A 20,240-nucleotide genomic window follows, 5' to 3' on the forward strand; every position below is an offset into this window, starting at 1 on the left:
ACCTGTTCACTCTGTTAAGATCGCAGCGCAATCGATACACGGGCATGCGCACAAGTAAACGGTAAATAGATGAAATAGAGTTTTTTTTACCTAGTCGAGAAACGTCGTCGGGTCCGTGCCGAGCCGCTGTGCCCGACGGACCCCCCCTTCAGGAACCTCGCCGTTTCTGCCAAGACTTTTCAAGGTCCTTCAATCGTAATCTTTGGAGGATCTTCGCTCATATTTTCCCCGCATTTATCCCCTCATCTTCTCCCTCATCTTTTTTCTCATATTCTCCTTCATCTATATCCCGCAGCTCGCTTCTCCGGCGCTCCCCTTCTCCCCTTCTCTCTCCGCCGCCCCCTATCTTTCTTTTTAGGTAACGTAGAAAGGTCTAAAGACCCGTGGAGGGAGCCCCGAAGATCTGAATAAGCCCTCCTAAGTACCTAAGGGTCTCTAGAAATCCTTGAAAAACCTCCGGCGACATTCGGGAGGCTGTCGAGATCCTTAAAAGGGCCTCCGGCGACCTCCGGTGACCCCGCACGGACCTCCAGGATCTTCGCAGATTCGGAAGCAATCCTTAGAGAATTTCAGATTCGATTAACCCTAGAATGGATACTTTTTTTGCTTTTTTTTATACTCGCGATAGGTGTACACACGAAGCTATTGGGTGCTTTGGTGCTTTGAAACAGAAATCTTTGTCGAAGCCGCCAGTCGAGGCTCAGCGAAGAAAGTGCATACACATCCTGTTGTATCCATTCTAGGATTAACAGTTCCAAGATAAGCCCGTAATAGGCTCGGAAAAGACCTCGGAATGCTACCAACGTAAATCTAGCAACCGCAAGATAACATAAGAAATGGGTTAAAAATTGTTCAATTGAATTATTCATTTTCAGCGAGAGAGAGACACGCGAACAGACGTGTGTAAGCCGGTGAAAAAGAGAAACATCGCTGAAGAGTGTTTCGTTTCACCGATGGTTGCGAATTGTTGCGAGTGTCGGTAACGACGAACGCGTCGAACGACGCGTTCGATCGAGACGATGTTGATTCGAGCCGAGAATCGAAGATCGACGAAACCGAACCGCCCCCTCGAAGAAAAGCGGCGCGCGCCGGGATCGAGCGCGAGAGATCAAGAGTCCGCTCGCAGGCTGTAATCGCGTTATCCCGAAGATTAATAATAATCGGGGGCTCGCATAAGCTGCGGGACGATCGGTGGATCCGCTTTAATCAACGTTTTGACAGAGAACAAGCGATTTAGCGGGCGGAATCGTTCTCCTAATCCCCGAACCGGCGCGGTTTGACGGACGCGGCCGGGATCGTCGCGCGAATTACCGTAACCGAAATAGACAAGAGGGTTTAGGCATCTTGTTCTCGAGGTAAACGACCGATTGTCTGCCGACGGTTCGCGTCGCTTCCGGAAATCTTGGCAACGGGTATCACAGCCTGCCGCAATAACTCCGTTAAGTCTGCCAGCCAGTGGCGCCGAATGCGATCCCTGGGTTCCCCCGAATAACGCTGGATCAATAAACGACCGCGGAACACGCGGCCCGCCGACTCGTTTCCCCGACCGAATTTAGATCGCGTCCAAATAAACCCGCCGTTTTTCTCGACAGTTTCGAGATCACGGGCCGGATCGCCTTCGCCCTGCACACACGTTCGCCTCCGCACGTGAAACACAGCGTTCGCCACGCGGAATAGTATACGCGGCTCTGGCGATACAACGCTCGACCACGCTCTTAACACGTTCACTGCTAAACACGGCGACCGCAAACGTTCGATCGAATCGAAATGTGATTCGCTGGACGAAATAACTAATTCCGCGAGGCTGGAACAGAGAGCGGGCTGAACGCTCTGTAAAACTTCGCTGCATTCCGTTCCGGTGAATTCGTTAACCCTTTCATAGGCACCGGGAACTAAGCTTCTCGTCTACTTTTTTGGTGCGAGGATGGACGTCGGGCTCAAATATTGTTCATCGATATTGTTCGAACATTGTTTCGTCATCGTTGAAACTGTGCTGCCATCTGTATACGGGGTGTCCCAAAAATGTCTGGGATTATGGAAATGTGGGGTAGCCGAGGTCATTCTAAGTAACTTTCTCCTTTGCGAAAATGCAATATGCGGCTTCGTTTACGAGTTATTAACGGAAAACACTGACCAATGAGAGATGAGGGCGCGAAGTGTAGGTCCCATCAGTCGTGATTTCGAGGGGTGAGAAATTAAAAGCGAATATTATTGTATGAATATTACTGCTGAATATTAATGAGTGATTAAATTATGGTAAGGGGATTTTTCAATGTTTTTTGAACGTTCGTATTGTACCCATGAAAGGGTTAACGGAGTAAGTCAGTCTTTAATTTTTGCTGCACGCGTTCACTATTTCACTCTGTCAACAAGTTGGCTATCTTCGTTTCATGCATATTATAATCATCTTAGATTCCAAACTTGGATGCGCTTCTACTCGAAAATTTCTGATCACTTTTGGTACTCTGAATATAAAAAATAAAAGAATAAAAAGATAGACTATGGAAGCAGAGATCTGCCCGCAGTCGCATAATCGAGTCGTAACATACGAAAAAGATAAAATGAAAGGAATGCTTAACGTACTACGTGCATCTTGTTTTTTAGCATGTTTCTTCTATTGCGATTTACACACGTTTTGAGCCTTGTTTCAACGGACGCGTTTTAATCATAACTTTAATTCGCCAAGTTCGCGCACCTCGGACGGTTCCACAGATTTTACAGCACCGCGAATATCGCAATATAGTAATGTCTCCCTAACTGACGCACAGATTGTACAGTAAATTCTCTCTAATTCGCGCTCAGATTGCGCACAAAAATAGACATTTGTAATGTGTGAAAAATACTCTTGCGAACCTTTGAATCGACGCTTTCTTTCTTGAACATAATCGCTTGCTAGCACTTTTAGAGTTTAGTTTATTATAAATATATTTGCAAATCGTCGAATTGACGCTTTGTTTTTCGAATGTACAGTAAATTCTCTCTCTCTCTGCAAATGATGCTTTGATTGTAGAAAAAGATGAACAATTTGAGAAGAGGAGACGCGATTATACGAGCCTTGCGGCTTGTTTTTATAGTTACCGATCCTCAACAACTATAAAAACGAGACGTGAGGCTCGAATAAACGTATCTCATCTTCCCAAATTGTCCATTTTGTGCGCAATCTGAGCGCGAATTAGGGAGAAATTACTATATCCGTGTTTTGCATCTCGTTTTTATAATTGTCGACGAACGTCAACTATAAAAACAAGGCAGGAGGATCGAGTAATCGTATCTCCTCTTCCCAAATTGTCCGTATTTGTGCGCAATCTAAGCGCGAATTAGGGAGAAATTACTATATCCGAAACTCGCACCTCGTTTTCATAATCGTCGACGATCATCAACTATAAAAACAAGGCAGGAGGCTCGAATAATCGTATCTCCTCTTCCCAAATCGTCCATTTTTATGCTTAATCTGAGCGCAAATTAGGGAAAGATTACTATATCCGAGCTTCGCGCTTCGTTTCCATAATCGTCGACGGACGTCAACTCTAAAAACAAGACATGAGGCTCTAGTAATCGCATCTCCTCTTCCCGAATTGTCCCTTTTTGTGCGCAATCTGAGCTCAAATTGACAAGAAATTACTATATCCGAGCCTTGCATCTCGTTTTCATAATCGTCGACAATCAGCAACTATGAAAACGAAACGCAAGGCTCGAATAATCGTCTCTCATGTTCCCAAATTGTCCATTTTTATGCTTAATCTGAGCGCAAATTAGGGAAAGATTACTATATCCGAGCTTCGCGCCTCGTTTCCATAATCGTCGACGAACGTCAACTATAAAAACAATGCAGGAGGCTCGAATAATCGTATCTCCTCTTCCCAAATTGTCCCTTTTCGTGCGCAATCTGAGCTCAAATTGACGAGAAATTACTATATCCGAGCCTTGCATCTCGTTTTCATAATCGTCGACAATCAGCAACTATGAAAACGAAACGCAAGGCTCGAATAATCGTCTCTCATCTTCCCAAATTGTCCATTTTTATGCTTAATCTGAGCGCAAATTAGGGAAAGATTACTATATCCGAGCTTCGCGCCTCGTTTCCATAATCGTCGACGAACGTCAACTATAAAAACAATGCAGGAGGCTCGAATAATCGTATCTCCTCTTCCCAAATTGTCCCTTTTCGTGCGCAATCTGAGCTCAAATTGACGAGAAATTACTATATCCGAGCCTTGCATCTCGTTTTCATAATCGTCGACAATCAGCAACTATGAAAACGAAACGCAAGGCTCGAATAATCGTCTCTCATCTTCCCAAATTGTCCATTTTTATGCTTAATCTGAGCGCAAATTAGGGAAAGATTACTATATCCGAGCTTCGCGCCTCGTTTCCATAATCGTCGACGAACGTCAACTATAAAAACAATGCAGGAGGCTCGAATAATCGTATCTCCTCTTCCCAAATTGTCCCTTTTCGTGCGCAATCTGAGCTCAAATTGACGAGAAATTACTATATCCGAGCCTTGCATCTCGTTTTCATAATCGTCGACAATCAGCAACTATGAAAACGAAACGCAAGGCTCGAATAATCGTCTCTCATCTTCCCAAATTGTCCATTTTTATGCTTAATCTGAGCGCAAATTAGGGAAAGATTACTATATCCGAGCTTCGCGCCTCGTTTCCATAATCGTCGACGAACGTCAACTATAAAAACAATGCAGGAGGCTCGAATAATCGTATCTCCTCTTCCCAAATTGTCCCTTTTCGTGCGCAATCTGAGCTCAAATTGACGAGAAATTACTATATCCGAGCCTTGCATCTCGTTTTCATAATCGTCGACAATCAGCAACTATGAAAACGAAACGCAAGGCTCGAATAATCGTCTCTCATCTTCCCAAATTGTCCATTTTTATGCTTAATCCGAGTGCGAATTAGGGAGAAATGACTATATCCGAGCTTCGCGCCTTGTTTCCATAATCGTCGACGAACGTCAACTCTAAAAACAAGACAGGAGGCTCTAGTAATCGCATCTCCTCTTCCCGAATCGTCCATTTTCGTTTCGAAGCTGCGCGTCAATTAAGAAGAATTCAGCGTACGTCGACGCTAAATCGAAGCACAATCCTGCGACAAGGAAAAGTGTATCAGTGACGATTAGCAACGAGACTGCAACGATGGGCGTTCCAGACGGTCAGTTGTCTAGCAGCCGGATATCGAATAGACCGAGCACGAGGGAGAGGGCTGTCGAAACGGATCGATCGAACGAAGACCGGGCAATCTTATCGCAGTCGGGTATCGATCGCGGGGCTCGTTCCAAATATATTGTCGGCGCACGGGCAGCGGACCAGAGGAAAGTTCAAGAACCCTTTTCTAAATCCGCCGTTCGACGGGCGCCGATTGAAAATTCTACCGAACGAGCGAACACTGGCGGCGGCGACGGCGGAGGCCGCGGCCGCGGCCAAATCGTCGCGCAGACAGGTCAAGCGTGCAACGCACTGGAAGCAACTGGTCGCCTTTGGCCACGCGCCAAATTATGCAGTCGCTTTCTGGCCGTGTACCCACTGCCTTTATTATCGAATCCGACGATCGTGGCCGGGTCCATCGGCTCCAAACCGACCGTTTACCAGCCGCGCGATTATTCAGCACCCCCGTCGGCCTCCTCCCCGCTTCGTCGTCGCGACCATCGATCCGATCCCGCGTTGCTTGCAAACCACTCGCTCCAACAATATTTAGACGCGAACCAGGCGCAACGGTTCTAGAAGCATTCCCGGAGTACACCGATCCCGATAATATTGCGTCCAGCAAAAGGGCCCGAGCGTGTTCCGACTGTGCGCCTTCGCCAGCTAGAAAGCTATCCGCGTAAACGCGACCATCGATCGTATCCCGTTGCTTGCAAATCACTCATTGCGATACAACACATAGACGTGTACCGATGAGTTAGGTTTATTAGAATAAGCGTTCGTTTCACCGAAGACCGACCCTGGAATGCATTGTCGTAACATTCGGTCCAGCAGAAAGGTCTAATGCTGTCGTCCGACAGCGTATCTTCGAGAATTCTGTCCAGAAGTGTTGGGATTATGGCTTGGATTATCTCCCAGATGAATATGATATTGATTGTTTTTCTTAAAACTTTTATTTTTACTTTTATTTGAGAGAAGGTACACACACGAAATGACTGAGCGACCGACTTGAACTAAGAGACCGGCGACTGAAAATCGCCTGCTTATCTACACTTTTTGACACGGTCTTTTCCACCAATCAAAGACGGTTATTCGTCACGTTTTACATCGTATACGCAATACTGGGATCGCTAATGGTCGGAGCACGATGTGCTCTAACGACACCGGCGATGATGTATCGCGGTATCTACGGGTGTCCCAAAAATGTCTCGCAATCTGGAAATAGCGGGTTCCTCGGATCATTTGAAGCAGCTTCTTCCTTTACAAAAATGTTCTCCGAGGCTTCGTTTACGAGTTATTAACGAAAAACGGTGACCAATAAGAATCGAGTGCGGCTGGACACGAGGCGGCCCAGCCAATCGGCGCACGAAGCTCGGTTAGCTCGGTCGCCTCGCGCCAGCAGAGTTCGCCTCTCATTGGTCACTGTTTTTCGTTGATAACTCGTTAACGGCGCCTCGGAGAAAATTTTCGCAAAGGAAAAAGTTGCTTCAAATGACCTGAGGAACCCGCCACTTTCGGATTGCGAAACATTTTCGGGACACCCTGTATAATATACAATTTATATCACCGTCGGTGCGCACTGACGGAACCGGCGGAAATGTGATCTGACATTTTCGAATCTCAGTCTAAACTATAGATTAATTTTTGTCCGAGGCTAATGTTTCTTTTTCAACAAGAAGAAACGCAGCAAATTGTTGCTGCATACTTTTGCTGCGTCTTTTTATAGAGATTGTAGAAATTCGTAGAGATTCGCAGAGATACGATACGAAGTCGAAGAGCAACGCGCCCATTTCCAACGGATCGATCGATCCCTAGACTGGAATCGAGTCGAAAAGCGTCGCTTAAAACTGTTCTGTCTCGATGAACTTCCTCGGATCAGCTGTTTTTTTTTTCTTTGGTCGAGCGCGAGAGGAAGCAGGGAACAAAGGAAACCAGGTGGCAGTTGTCTTCCCGGAAAATGTTCGACTCGCGTCGCATCGTCGGCGGATAGCGCGAGTCGCTTGACGCCCGCGTAACGAATTTAGACCGCCGCTTTGACGACAGCAACGTAATTAGCCTGGAATTAGATAGCCGCTGGCCGTCCCCGGTTTCCTTTCCCAAGCCGACACCGTCGGCGGAAAAGCGTGGAGAGATCCAGCGCACAGGTTTCCCTCGTCGATACGGCGTTCCGTTTCGCGCGCTCGCGCTTCGCCCTTTTCGCCCATTTCGCCCTTTTCTCCCGTTTCACCGCGGTCGGAGCGAACTTCCGATCGAGCATCTCGCAGCAGTTTTTACTCCGGAACGGAATAACGAACCGTCTTGCACCGGGCGCGAATGATTCTTTTTTTCTTGCAAGAGCGACGTTTTCCCGCCGGGAAACCGAACGAAAGATACACTTACTGACAAAAGTTAAGAAACAATTTAATCGTTTGATACATTTCGGTATATTCTCTATCTTCTAAGATATATACACTCATACACGAAAGTATTCAAACACTCTTACGTTTCTAATATTCAATTAATAAAATATATGTGTTAAACCGAAACATTTGATTTAATACGACACATATAACAAAAGATGGGTCTCAAGACTGCGTAAGCAAAATTAGAAAATAATTCAACAATATATAGCATTTTTACAGTACATTTATTGTAAACACGTACCAGAAACACGTCGGAACTAAAAATAGCATGATGAGATAGCACATCCCATACATCAAGGTTCAATGAGTTTTTTCTCAAACATACTTGAACGGGAGTCACAATTAAATTGAATCGAAGAAATAAGGCATAAACTGCGCGACATAACTTAAGAAACATACACATCGCTTAAGTTATATAATCACTTTTATAATGAAAAACAGCGACGCGTCAATGTCTGTAGTTTTCATAACAGTCTAATAAGATGTTGGATAACCCTTGGATTCGAGGACTGCGTTGCATCCGCGTGGCATAGATTCGATTAAACGAACGCAAAACTCGGTCGGAATTTCTGACCATATTTTCGCGATCGTTTCCATTAATTCTGCTTTATTGTTAAATTCGAGTGACTTATCGCCAAAATGATAAAACGATTCGATGAGTATGGAACTATTAAAATGGCACCACGAACTGGCAGACTGCGAAAAACGGATGAAAAACTAGATCGTCGAATTGCAAGACTTTCTGCAAGTCGAATCCATTACCGAAATTTATCAAACGATTGCGTTGTTTCTTAACTTTTGTCGGTACAGTAATGTCTCTCTAATTGACGCTCAGATTGTACAGTAATGTCTCCCTTACCGACGCTCAGATTGTCCACTAAAATGGACAATTTGGGAAGAGGAGATACGATTACTCGAGCCTTGCGGCTCGTTTTTTATGCTTATCGATTCTCAACAACTGTAAAAACGAGCTACAAGGCTCGAATAATCGTATCTTCTCTTCCCGAATTGTCCATTTTTGTGGAAAATCTGAGCGTCGATTAGAGAGACGTTACTGTACACAGAAATGGACAATTTGATAAGAGAAGGTACGATTATTCGAGCTTTGCGACTCGTTTTCATAGTAACCGATTGTCAATAGCCATAAAAAACGAGTCGCAGGTGTCGAATAATCGCGTCTCCTCTTCCCAAATTGTCCATTTCTGTGCACGATCTGAGCGTCAATTAGGGAAGTTATTTAGGAAGAGTTCACTGTACAATAATGTCTCCCTAACTGACAATTTATAACTAAAACGATAAACCGCAAGACTCGAATAATCATATCTCCTCTTCCCAAATTGTTCACTTTTGTGCGCAATCTGGGCGTCAATTAGGGAGACATTACTGTACACAGAAATGGACAATTTGATAAGAGAAGGTACGATTATTCGAGCTCTGCGACTCGTTTTCATAGTAACCGATTGTCAATAGCCATAAAAAACGAGTCGCAGATGTCGAATAATCGCATCTCCTCTTCCCAAATTGTCCATTTTTGTGCACGATCTGAGCGTCAATTAGGGAAGTTATTTAGGAAGAGTTCACTGTACAATAATGTCTCCCTAACTGACAATTTATAACTAAAACGATAAACCGCAAGACTCGAATAATCGTATCTCCTCTTCCCAAATTGTTCATTTTTGTGCGCAATCTGGGCGTCAATTAGGGAGACATTACTGTACACAGAAAAGGACAATTTGATAAGAGAAGGTACGATTATTCGAGCTTCGCGACTCGTTTTCATAGTAACCGATTGTCAATAGCCATAAAAAACGAGTCGCAGGTGTCGAATAATCGCGTCTCCTCTTCCCAAATTGTCCATTTTTGTGCACGATCTGAGCGTCAATTAGGGAAGTTATTTAGGAAGAGTTCACTGTACAATAATGTCTCCCTAACTGACAATTTATAACTAAAAAGATAAACCGCAAGACTCGAATAATCGTATCTCCTCTTCCCAAATTGTCCATTTTTGTGCGCAATCTGGGCGTCAATTAGGGAGACATTACTGTACACAGAAAAGGACAATTTGATAAGAGAAGGTACGATTATTCGAGCTTTGCGACTCGTTTTCATAGTAACCGATTGTCAATAGCCATAAAAAACGAGTCGCAGGTGTCGAATAATCGCGTCTCCTCTTCCCAAATTGTCCATTTTTGTGCACGATCTGAGCGTCAATTAGGGAAGTTATTTAGGAAGAGTTCACTGTACAATAATGTCTCCCTAACTGACAATTTATAACTAAAAAGATAAACCGCAAGACTCGAATAATCGTATCTCCTCTTCCCAAATTGTTCACTTTTGTGCGCAATCTGGGCGTCAATTAGGGAGACATCACTGTACACAGAAAAGGACAATTTGGGAACAGAAGATGCGATTATTTGAGCCTTGCACCTCATTTTTATCGATCGGCAACTATATAAATGTGCCTCGAGACCCGAAAAATCGTGTCTCCTCTTCCCAAATTGTCCATTTTCGTGCGCAATCCGAGCGTCGATCAGGGAGAATTTACTATAAGTGTATTTACGCGTTCGTTCCCGGTGATTTCCAGTTAAACGTCGTTTTTCCGTCTCGCGTTACCAAAACACCGACGCGGCCTCGCGCCCCCCTCGGCCGCGGGAACCTCCCCCCCCCCCGCGGACCCCGTCGCGAAAGCGCGATAACGCGTTTCGGTCACCGCCGTCGGGCGTCGCGATAAATTTTCGAGCTTTAATCAGCCGGCTGCGAACCGCGCCGTCGTCCGTGCGCGCCGGATTATTTAGAGCGCGGCACGCTTTTTCTGTTGCAGGAGCTGGAATTGAGAATAGAGACGCAAAAACAGACGCTGCAGGCTCGGGATGAAAGTATCAAGAAGCTCCTCGAGATGCTCCAAAACAAGGGGATGGGTGAGGCATTCCTTTCGAATTTCTTCTCCCCACGCACACGCTGTCATTCCGTTGAGAAACGCATCGTTCGCGGGACGATCGCGTGCAACACACGCGCGGAAACGACGGAGCTCAGGCGAACGGGACCGCGCGACATAAACGCGGGGTTACAGGACGATGGGCGCGCGATCGCGATGGCTCGTTCGAGCACTATGATCAGAGTTAATAATACTCTGTGAACCTAACGTTCGGTTAATATTCTAAACCTAACGCGAACCCTAATGTTCGCCTCAGCTCCCGAGGCGCGTTTCTAGTCACAATTCGCTGAAACGTTCACCTTTTTTATAGTGAAAACGAAACAAAAAAGAGAAAACCAAAACAAACAAAAAAAATGAAAGGACCAAAGAGCATTCGTCCTTTACCGATTCTCTGCCAAGCTGCGCATCATTCTACGATTACCGATCTCTGTACGACGCATAGTGCCATAGCAATCGAAACCTTGACTTCATTAGCACCGCTATTCGACAGAGTCTCAACCGATCAATCCCTTAGACGTCACGATTAACCTGTTAACCGGGTCAGGATGAGCACGCTCTCTAGGCTCCGGCCGATAACGTATTCAAGAACGTACCGCGACAAATGATATTCGCGTCTCGCGCGACGCCCAAAGTCGCATATCGACTCCGTTCTCGCGTCGAAATCTCGATTCGTCGGGAACAATCGCGCGAACAATCGACCGGTTAACAGGTCGGTCGAGCGCGCAACAACAAATTCGATCGTTCGATCCAACAATGATTATCGTTTTATCGCTTATTTTATCGCAGCACGCTCTGTCAACAGAGCTCAAGCTCCGATGATGTGCGACCGTTTTAGTTCACGTTATAATTCGGCGCGTAGGCCCGGAAGGACGAGTTAGCGAAAACTTGAGGCAAAGAAGAGAAACAGAATAAACAGGGTGTCCCGAAAATGTCTGGCAATCCGGAAATAGGAGGTTCCCGAGGTCATTTGAAGCAACTTTTTCCTTTGCGAAAATTGTCTCCGAGGCTTCGTTCACGAGTTATTAACGAAAAACACTGACCAATAAGAGGCGAGCTCGGCTGGCGCGCGGCGGCCCAGCCGACGAATGCACGGAGCCCGGTTCCGCCCATTGGCTCGGCCGTCTCGCGTCAAATGATCTCGCCTCTGATTGGTCACTGTTTTTCGCTAATAACTCGTAAACGAAGCCGCGGATCGCATTTTCGCTAAGGACAAAGTTGCTTCAAATCACCTCAGGAATCCCTTACTTTCGGATTGCGAGACATTTTTTGGTTACTCCGTATAACTCCCGCGAGAACGCGGCGGTGTCCCCGATAGAGAGCATTCGAACGCGATGATTAGCAGTCTGGTCCGCGCCAGAAGTCGCGTCGGAACGGAAATATTTCCAAACGAAAAAGAAGACGCTCCTGCACTCCCGCGGAAAGGGGGAAGCGTTCGTTCCCCGAGCGGGTTTCGTGCGCGGTCGGACCGAGCCGGTACCGCGAGTAATAGCCGATCGCGAATCGGTGGACGCGCAGAAAGAATGCGGGGCTGGAAAGCGAAACGCTCGTCGCTCGGCCGCCAAAGAGGAAGCGGCGAGTATACGTAGTTTGTCCGGTATTCCTGCGTCGTTGCCCCCGAAACCGCAGTCGGCAAGCTCTCGTGTAACGGGAAAAAAAAGACTCTCGTGTGCCCTGTCGAATGAGAAAAAAAAAGCAAAGCAAAGCGAAACAAAGGAAAGAAAGGAAAGGAAAGGAAAAGAGAACGTAAAGCTAAATAAATAAATAAGGACTCGTTCGAAGCGAGATCGTCACGCTCGTCGACCTCTTTCAGCAGCTGTGCCCCCCGAACGTGCTCGCAGGCACGAGAGGACGCTGTCGACGAGAACTTAGACCGAGATATCAGAACCGCTGCGACCACGGACAAGCCCCACTCGAACTACCCCCGCCCCAAGCCCCCCACACACCCCCCGAGATCACTCTGTCGTCGCATATAGCATCGGTAACATCATCGAGCAAGGCTTCCGTCATTATTATCTCTCTCTCCTTCCCCGCACATCCACGACCCCGAAATTGACCCGGCTCTCACCCGACCGCCCCCCACCTGCCCGACAAAACCCACCCAACCCACCCACCCACCCACTTCTTATCACACGAACTCAATGGGAACAATAAACGAGAAATAAAATTGATTGTTAAATCGTGAAACGCAGACAGAGACCGTCCGAAACTCTGGACACCGAGCAGACCCCCCAAGAGCTTCTCGTTGCTTTCTGCTGTTCCAGGAAAAGAGGAGGAAAGGATCATGCTCCAGCAGATGCAGTCGTTGGCCCAGAAGCAGGTCCTTAAGCTATTTCTACCCATGTCGGCATATTCATATATTCATATATTATTCTGATTATTCTTATTATGATTACGGCTATGATTACGGTCACTATTATTATTATTCGTGTTACGATTACGATTACGATTACGATTACGATTATGATTATGATTATGATTATGATTATGATTATGATTATGATTATGATTATGATTATGATTATGATTATGATTATGATTATGATTATGATTATGATTATGATTATGATTATGATTATGATTATGATTATGATTATGATTATGATTATGATTATGATTATGATTATGATTATGATTATGATTATGATTATGATTATGATTATGATTATGATTATGATTATGATTATGATTATGATTATGATTATGATTATGATTATGATTATGATTATGATTATGATTATGATTATGATTATGATTATGATTATGATTATGATTATGATTATGATTATGATTATGATTATGATTATGATTATGATTATGATTATGATTATGATTATGATTATGATTATGATTATGATTATGATTATGATTATGATTATGATTATGATTATGATTATGATTATGATTATGATTATGATTATGATTATGATTATGATTATGATTATGATTATGATTATGATTATGATTATGATTATGATTACGGTTATGATTATGATTACGGTTATGATTATAATTATGATTACGATTATGATTACAATTCTAATTATGATTATGATTATAATTATGATTACGATTACTATTGTCACGATCGTTATTATTACTGTTATTATACTTTCTATATATGTATGTCACAATCACTTGATCGACGATCCAGTCACGCTCATCAATGTACATATACATATATGTTTACATGATCATCAAAGCTATCGTTCGCCGGAACGTAACGGGGGAAAAAAAGAAAACAGAACAGTTGCACGCGCGTCCGGCCGTGCGTATAAAACGACGCGACGGGAAGGACGCGCGTACGTCTGTCTCTGCTGTGCGCTCGCGGGGCGCGTCATTGTGAATCTAGGGATATCAAAACATTTCTTTTCGTAATTCGCTGCTCACTGGTTGTGTTTCTATACGTATAGTAGTTACTGCCTGCAAGAACGTAGAGAGTTGTTGAAAACGCTGCAAAAGCAACGCTTCAGTGATGTTATGTCCGCGCGTCATTTCACGCTTTTGTCAAGTCCTACTAACACCCTCTGCGTGATCATCTCGTATCATCCGCCGACGTATTGCGCGCCCGGAGAAAGGGACGACGCAGAACGGATTCCCGTTTCCGTTGCCGGCGGTCGAGCGCGAGGACGACCTCGTCGGATCGTTGCCGAGCGTTTGCCGAGCGTTTGCCGACCGCGGCGCGACGTCTGCCGCGCGCGGAAATCGGCCGCGGCGATTTTGGCCGCCGCGCGATCCGAGGAGGGCCGTGATCGTCGCGCCAGAAACGGAAACGCGCGAACCCCAACGAACCAGTCCCCGGGGCCATTCTCTCCCCAAAGAAAACACGGAACACACGTCCAAGGTACGGTATGCCGCAGCAACGAGCAGGCTCGAGCCGCCGGTTCTCCGAAATCGGTCCTCGAACAGTCGCGAACGATCCGATCCCCTCTCCGAACGCATGAACCCGCATACCGTAATTCTCCCTGTGTCCCCCCCGCGCGAACCTCGCGGTGACCCTTCCGGTTTCGCCGGTTGTTAAGCGTCTCCTGCCGGCGCGGAAATCAGACGATCGCTTCGTCGACCTATTTCTCGGCCCATCATGGCTTATTCGGGCCGCGGGAACAGTCACGTTCAAACACGAACAGCACACACCGCCCAGAGGTACACAGACACACGCACGGCCCAAGTTTCCTGGCACGCGTGTCGCCGCGGTCACCAGCACGCACCCACACGCACCGCGTGCACTTGGTGGCGACGATGTTTAATGGCCTGACGGAAATGGAAAGACCGTCCCGATGAGCGGGACCCCGCGAATTCGAAGAATCGCGGAACCAGATGCGGTCGGGAAAGTCGCCGACGAATGTGGAGCAGGCTGATTTAGAAATGGCCCAGATGACCGGAGCTACTTCGAGAACTTAGAAGGGTCTCTTGGAAGCACGGCAATGTCTCCCTTACTGACGCTCAGATTGTCCACTAAAATGGATAATTTGGGGAGAGGGGAGACGATTATTCGAGCCTTGCGGCGCGTTTTTATAATTGTGGACTATTTATAACTGTAAAAATAAGACTCTAATAATCGTATATAATATTTTTATATAATATTTTTATATAATATTTTTATATAATATTTTTATATATTTTTATATAATATTTTTATATAATATTTTTATATAATAATATATAATCGCAAGGCTCGAATAATCGTATCTCCTCTTCCCAAATTGTCCATTTTTGTGCGCGATCTGCGCGTCAATTAGAGAGACATTACTGTACAGTGGCTCGCAAAAGTGTTCGTACATCTTTTGAAACATAATTACTTTTTTAAAAGTTGGATTAAGTGTATTGAATGTTTTTTTTTAGGTGATGGAGGGACTAGTATACTAGGCGATGACCAAAATGATTTTTAAAAATTTTGATATTATTTGGAACGATAAAAAGAAGAAATAGAGAACTATCTCGTTTTTTAACTTTTTTCTCTGAGCCTGTAACGAAAATTTGAAACACGTCTTTCGTAGATCTCGGTAACTTGTACGCGTGATGAAAATTTTATCGAAATCGGTCGACGTTGTCACGGTGACAAATTACTAATTACAAATTAATGATAATAAAAATTGATTAAAAAATTAATAATTGATAATAACAAATTAATGATGGCAAAAATCGCAGTTTTTTTTTATTTTGATCAAAAACTGTAAGAAGTCTAACTTACCCAGATCTACGAGAGGCATTTTTTCAATTTTTGTTACACAAGGTCAGATAAAAAAGTTAAAAAAAACGAGAGCAGAAAATAATAGCAAAATTTAAAAAAGTCATTTTGCTCATTGTCTAATACACTAGTCCCCTTATCATTTGAAAAAAGAATTATTCAAGTCATTTAGTCCAGTTTCAAAAAAGTTATTAAATTAACTTAAAAGGTGTACGAACACTTTTGTGGGCCATTGTATTTCAGAAACTAGTAATTGGCAGAAAATAGTATAAAAATAGTAAATATGTCCGAGCGAGCGAAATGAAACCGTAACGAACGCTCTTCGGACCGAACGAAATTTTCTCGAGCAGTTTGCCGTACGTCGCCTAGCAAATCGATCATACTAACGTCACAAAAAAAAAAACGACCCGAACGAAGTCGTACGAACCGAGTTCGAAAAAGTTGTTTCAAAAGCTGTGCGAATTCGTCGATCTTGCGTCGCAACGTTCTCCAATCACGATCGACGAATCTGTCGCCGAGTTCTTGCACGAGAGGAACAACTTTCCTCCGAAAACTTTCTGTCTGTACACCACTCACGGTCGACGCGAGAGTAACGCTTCTATTTTGTCGGGGTAAAACTGTGACCATCTCAGTTCGCTGAAGACTCTAACCGGGCTGGACCTGCGAAAGGAGGTCTTTAGGATTCTATTTATGGTCCCGTTGGATTTACTGCCCCGCCGGAGTGGGCTCAACGAGGAAGCCGCTGTTCGAGGCCACAGAGTAGCTCTCCTGTGACACCAGGTAATCGAAAACGTCAACCGCTGACAAAGAGAGCGCAATACCTTCGGGTCACCGACCTAGTTCGGCTTTTCGAGTAGCGCTGGATTTCGTCATTCGACTCGCGAGCCTTTATTTGTAAGACGTATGCTCGATATTTCGCGAGCTATTCCGGGTTCGTATTTTAACACTTTATCGACCGCTAGCCTATTTATCGGCTTTTCGATTGCCAATGTTTATCGATCGCTAGCCTATTAATCGGCTTTTCGATTGCCAATGCTTATCGACCGATAGCCTATTAATCGACTTTTAGCTATCGACGGTTTTCGCTTCTTTACTGTTTTGTTAGTAGCTGACCTCCTGTATGCTGACCTCCCCATATCCTTATGAATTATAATTATAATAATTATTATTATTTATTATTATTTTTAAAGGAATAAGCACAACACAATGAATAGCGAAAATTTAGCCGGCACTGGGAGCAAATGCGCGCGCGACTAAGCCAGTCCTTACTGAGTGGCAGCCTCAACCACGACCGGACGATAAAGTGTTAATATCTTCCTTGAAATACGGCTAAAATTAAAACACGGCGCAATTACCGGTCCGACGTGCAAAATTATATGCCGAAAATGGCTTTTAACCACTTGCGCTGGCAAAAAATTCACCGACGCGTGTACCAGAACGGTCCAGTGTAACTTGCTGGGAGGCGTCACAGAAATCGGAAAAAGATTTATATTTTCTAAACTAATTTATTTTCCATTTTAGAATATGCGTTAAATATTGACAATTGTGCGCTATGCTGTGCAATGATAATTTGTGCTCTGACAAACAATCCCACCCGTCGTGCCATGCACGTCGTTTGTTTCTGTGACAATCGCATGACGACGTACATACCACGTTGTTGGCGATTCTGTGACAAAAGCATTACGACGTGCGTGGCACGTCTTTCCAGCGCAAGTGGTTAAATGTTAAATGTCGATCTTAAAGGTATTTCGAATAACGTGCTGAAAAGAAGGTGCGTTAAACTTTTCGTTGATGGTTTTCTATATTTCAATGAATTTTGCCGAGGAGAGTCCGAAAATCGTAGTCCTGAATCTAGGAATGTAGAAATTAAAATAAAATAATTATAATAATTAAAATAAGTCCTAATCTCATTTGTTAAAAAGTTCTGCGCGTGCAAAGTTGACGAATTTCCAGCGTTCTTGACAGATCAGCGCGCCATATTGATGCGTACTCAGTCCACAGACGTAGTTCTAACTTTGTTAACCTTTTAACGTAGTTGAACTTTGACATACCTTGACACTTGTAACTTTGACAGAACCTTGGCTAAGCCCCAAGGAAAAGTGCAGCCCCTTTCACGACGAAATCCATTGAAATGTGCAGTGAAAGGTCGAAAAAGTAGAAACCACCTCGAAAAGTAGAAGAAGAATAAGTTTAGCCAGAAGATGCACTTTTAAACAAAATTATTTATAAACCGAACTAGGAACTATATATTCCTATATAAAATAAATCGGTTTAAATATCATGAACAAAACAAATTGTAGGACGTTCAAGAAATCAAGCCTTTCACAAGGAGAATTGAAATTTCAACGAATAACTCGAATAACGTCGAACAGCTGACTTTTCATACCATAATTAATCATAATTTGATGAAAAGAAAACAATGAATTCTTACGCAGCTTCCGCTATCATCTAACGAACTGACTGCAAAGCAAAGGGTGCTTGAATTTTCTGAAAATTCGTATACAATCTGAACTCGGGTCAGCGTGAAATGCGTTAATCGTTGGACTTGGCTTCTCCGTGTCTTACATGATCAATGATTCGCAATATGAATATTTATCACGCAACTTCCGCTAAATACCGTCAGACCACCTGGAATCGTTATTGCGCTCGCGCACGCGATCTCTGTTTACATTATTTCTGCTTCAACGTTGTAAATTCTATATCCACTTCACCGCTCGTTCCGACTGCGGTAAGGCGGATTCAAAACAAAGTGGCCTGGGAAAAGCACCCTTCCGGTACTGTACAGATAGAAAGTAGCACGAGAGCATCTGTTCTTTGAATCATTTTATGTGGCGAGGCATAAAAAAAGCCGGTGAAACAACGCCGACAAAATTCTATTAGCTTGTGCAAGGTGTTCGTGGAGTCACTGGCTCCCTTTTTAACCGTTGTATGGAAGAATGAAACAGGAAAATGATAGTTATAACGGTATATAAAAATTAAAAAAATATATATATGACGGTATATATAAATATAGTACGTATAAATTTTTGTTGCAATATTTTTGGAGGCACGGTGGAAGGTTTCCGCTTTTCCAGTGGATTACATGCAACATTTTTGTCAGAACCAGCTGCCTCACACCCTAATACAGTAATGTCTCCCTAATCGACGCTCAGATCGTCCACGAAAATGGACAATTTTGAAAGAGGAGATACGATTATTATTTTTAGTTGTTTTATAGTTGTTGACAATTCGTAACCATGAAAATGAACCGCAAGGATCGAATAATCGTATCTCCTCTTCCTAAATTGTCCATTTCTGTGGACAATATGAGCGTCAATTAGAGAGACATTACTGTATTAATATGTGGAGCGTGGAAGAATATAATATAAAATATCAGAACTATGTAACAATGCAGCCATGTTATTTTATACGTTTTATTACATTTTATCTGAAAACTTGGTCACCGTATCTCGATGAAACATAACAAACAGAAATGGATAAACGTGGCATCGCGTTGTTGACAAATTCATTCTTGTTTCATTGCGCCTGTACAATTATCATTTATGAAAGGAAGTGTAGGTACTAATTTCGGAAGAAGTGTAGCTACTAATTTCGGAAGAAGTATAGTTACTAATTTTAAAAGAAGTGTAGTTACTAATTTTAAAAGAAGTGTAGCTACTAATTTCAGAAGAAATGTAGCTATTAATTTCAGAAGAAATGTAGTTAATAATTTCAGAAGAAGTGTAGCTACTAATTTCAGAAGAAATGTAGCTACTAATTTCAGAAGAAGTGTAGCTGCTAATTTCAGAAGAAGTGTAACTACTAATTTCAGAAGAAGCGTAGCTACTAATTTTAGAAACAATGTAATTACTAATTTCAGAAGAAGTGTAGCTACTAATTCCAAAAGAAGTGTAGCTACTAATTTCAGAAGAAATGTAGTTACTAATTTCAAAAGAAGTGTAACTACTAATTTCAGAAGAAGCGTAGCTACTAATTTTAGAAAAAATGTAATTACTAATTTCAGAAGAAGTGTAGCTACTAATTCCAAAAGAAGTGTAGCTACTAATTTCAGAAGAAATGTAGTTACTAATTTCAGAAGAAGTGTAACTACTAATTTCAGAAGAAGCGTAGCTACTAATTTTAGAAACAATGTAATTACTAATTTCAGAAGAAGTGTAGCTACTAATTCCAAAAGAAGTGTAGCTACTAATTTCAGAAGAAATGTAGTTACTAATTTCAAAAGAAGTGTAACTACTAATTTCAGAAGAAGCGTAGCTACTAATTTTAGAAAAAATGTAATTACTAATTTCAGAAGAAGTGTAGCTACTAATTCCAAAAGAAGTGTAGCTACTAATTTCAGAAGAAATGTAGTTACTAATTTCAGAAGAAGTGTAACTACTAATTTCAGAAGAAGCGTAGCTACTAATTTTAGAAAGAATGTTATTACTAATTTCAGAAGAAGTGTAGCTACTAATTCCAAAAGAAGTGTAGCTACTAATTTCAGAAGAAATGTAGTTACTAATTTCAGAAGAAGTGTAACTACTAATTTCAGAAGAAGCGTAGCTACTAATTTCAAAAGAA

At 43.3% G+C, this 20,240-nt stretch overlaps 1 protein-coding gene across 17 annotated transcripts in view; it reads left to right on the top strand.

Annotated features, from left to right (window-relative positions):
* The window catches only part of brp (ELKS/RAB6-interacting/CAST family member bruchpilot), a 168,349-nt gene that overhangs the window by 82,765 nt on the left and 65,344 nt on the right, over nt 1–20,240 (top strand). For 10 of the 17 annotated variants that reach the window (XM_076524062.1, XM_076524063.1, XM_033465293.2 and 7 more), the window contains exons 3-4: nt 10,382–10,478; nt 12,685–12,812. The exons of 1 other annotated variant lie outside the window; for it this stretch is intronic. In XM_076524062.1, coding sequence (XP_076380177.1) covers nt 10,382–10,478; nt 12,685–12,812 — 225 coding nt within the window. The remainder of the gene's footprint in view (nt 1–10,381; nt 10,479–12,684; nt 12,813–20,240) is intronic. 6 more of the 17 variants (XM_076524061.1, XM_033465298.2, XM_033465299.2 and 3 more) reach the window with 2 other exon arrangements.

Source organism: Megalopta genalis, chromosome 8, assembly GCF_051020955.1.
Source record: "Megalopta genalis isolate 19385.01 chromosome 8, iyMegGena1_principal, whole genome shotgun sequence".
In the NCBI taxonomy this organism is placed as follows: Eukaryota; Metazoa; Arthropoda; class Insecta; order Hymenoptera; family Halictidae; genus Megalopta; species Megalopta genalis.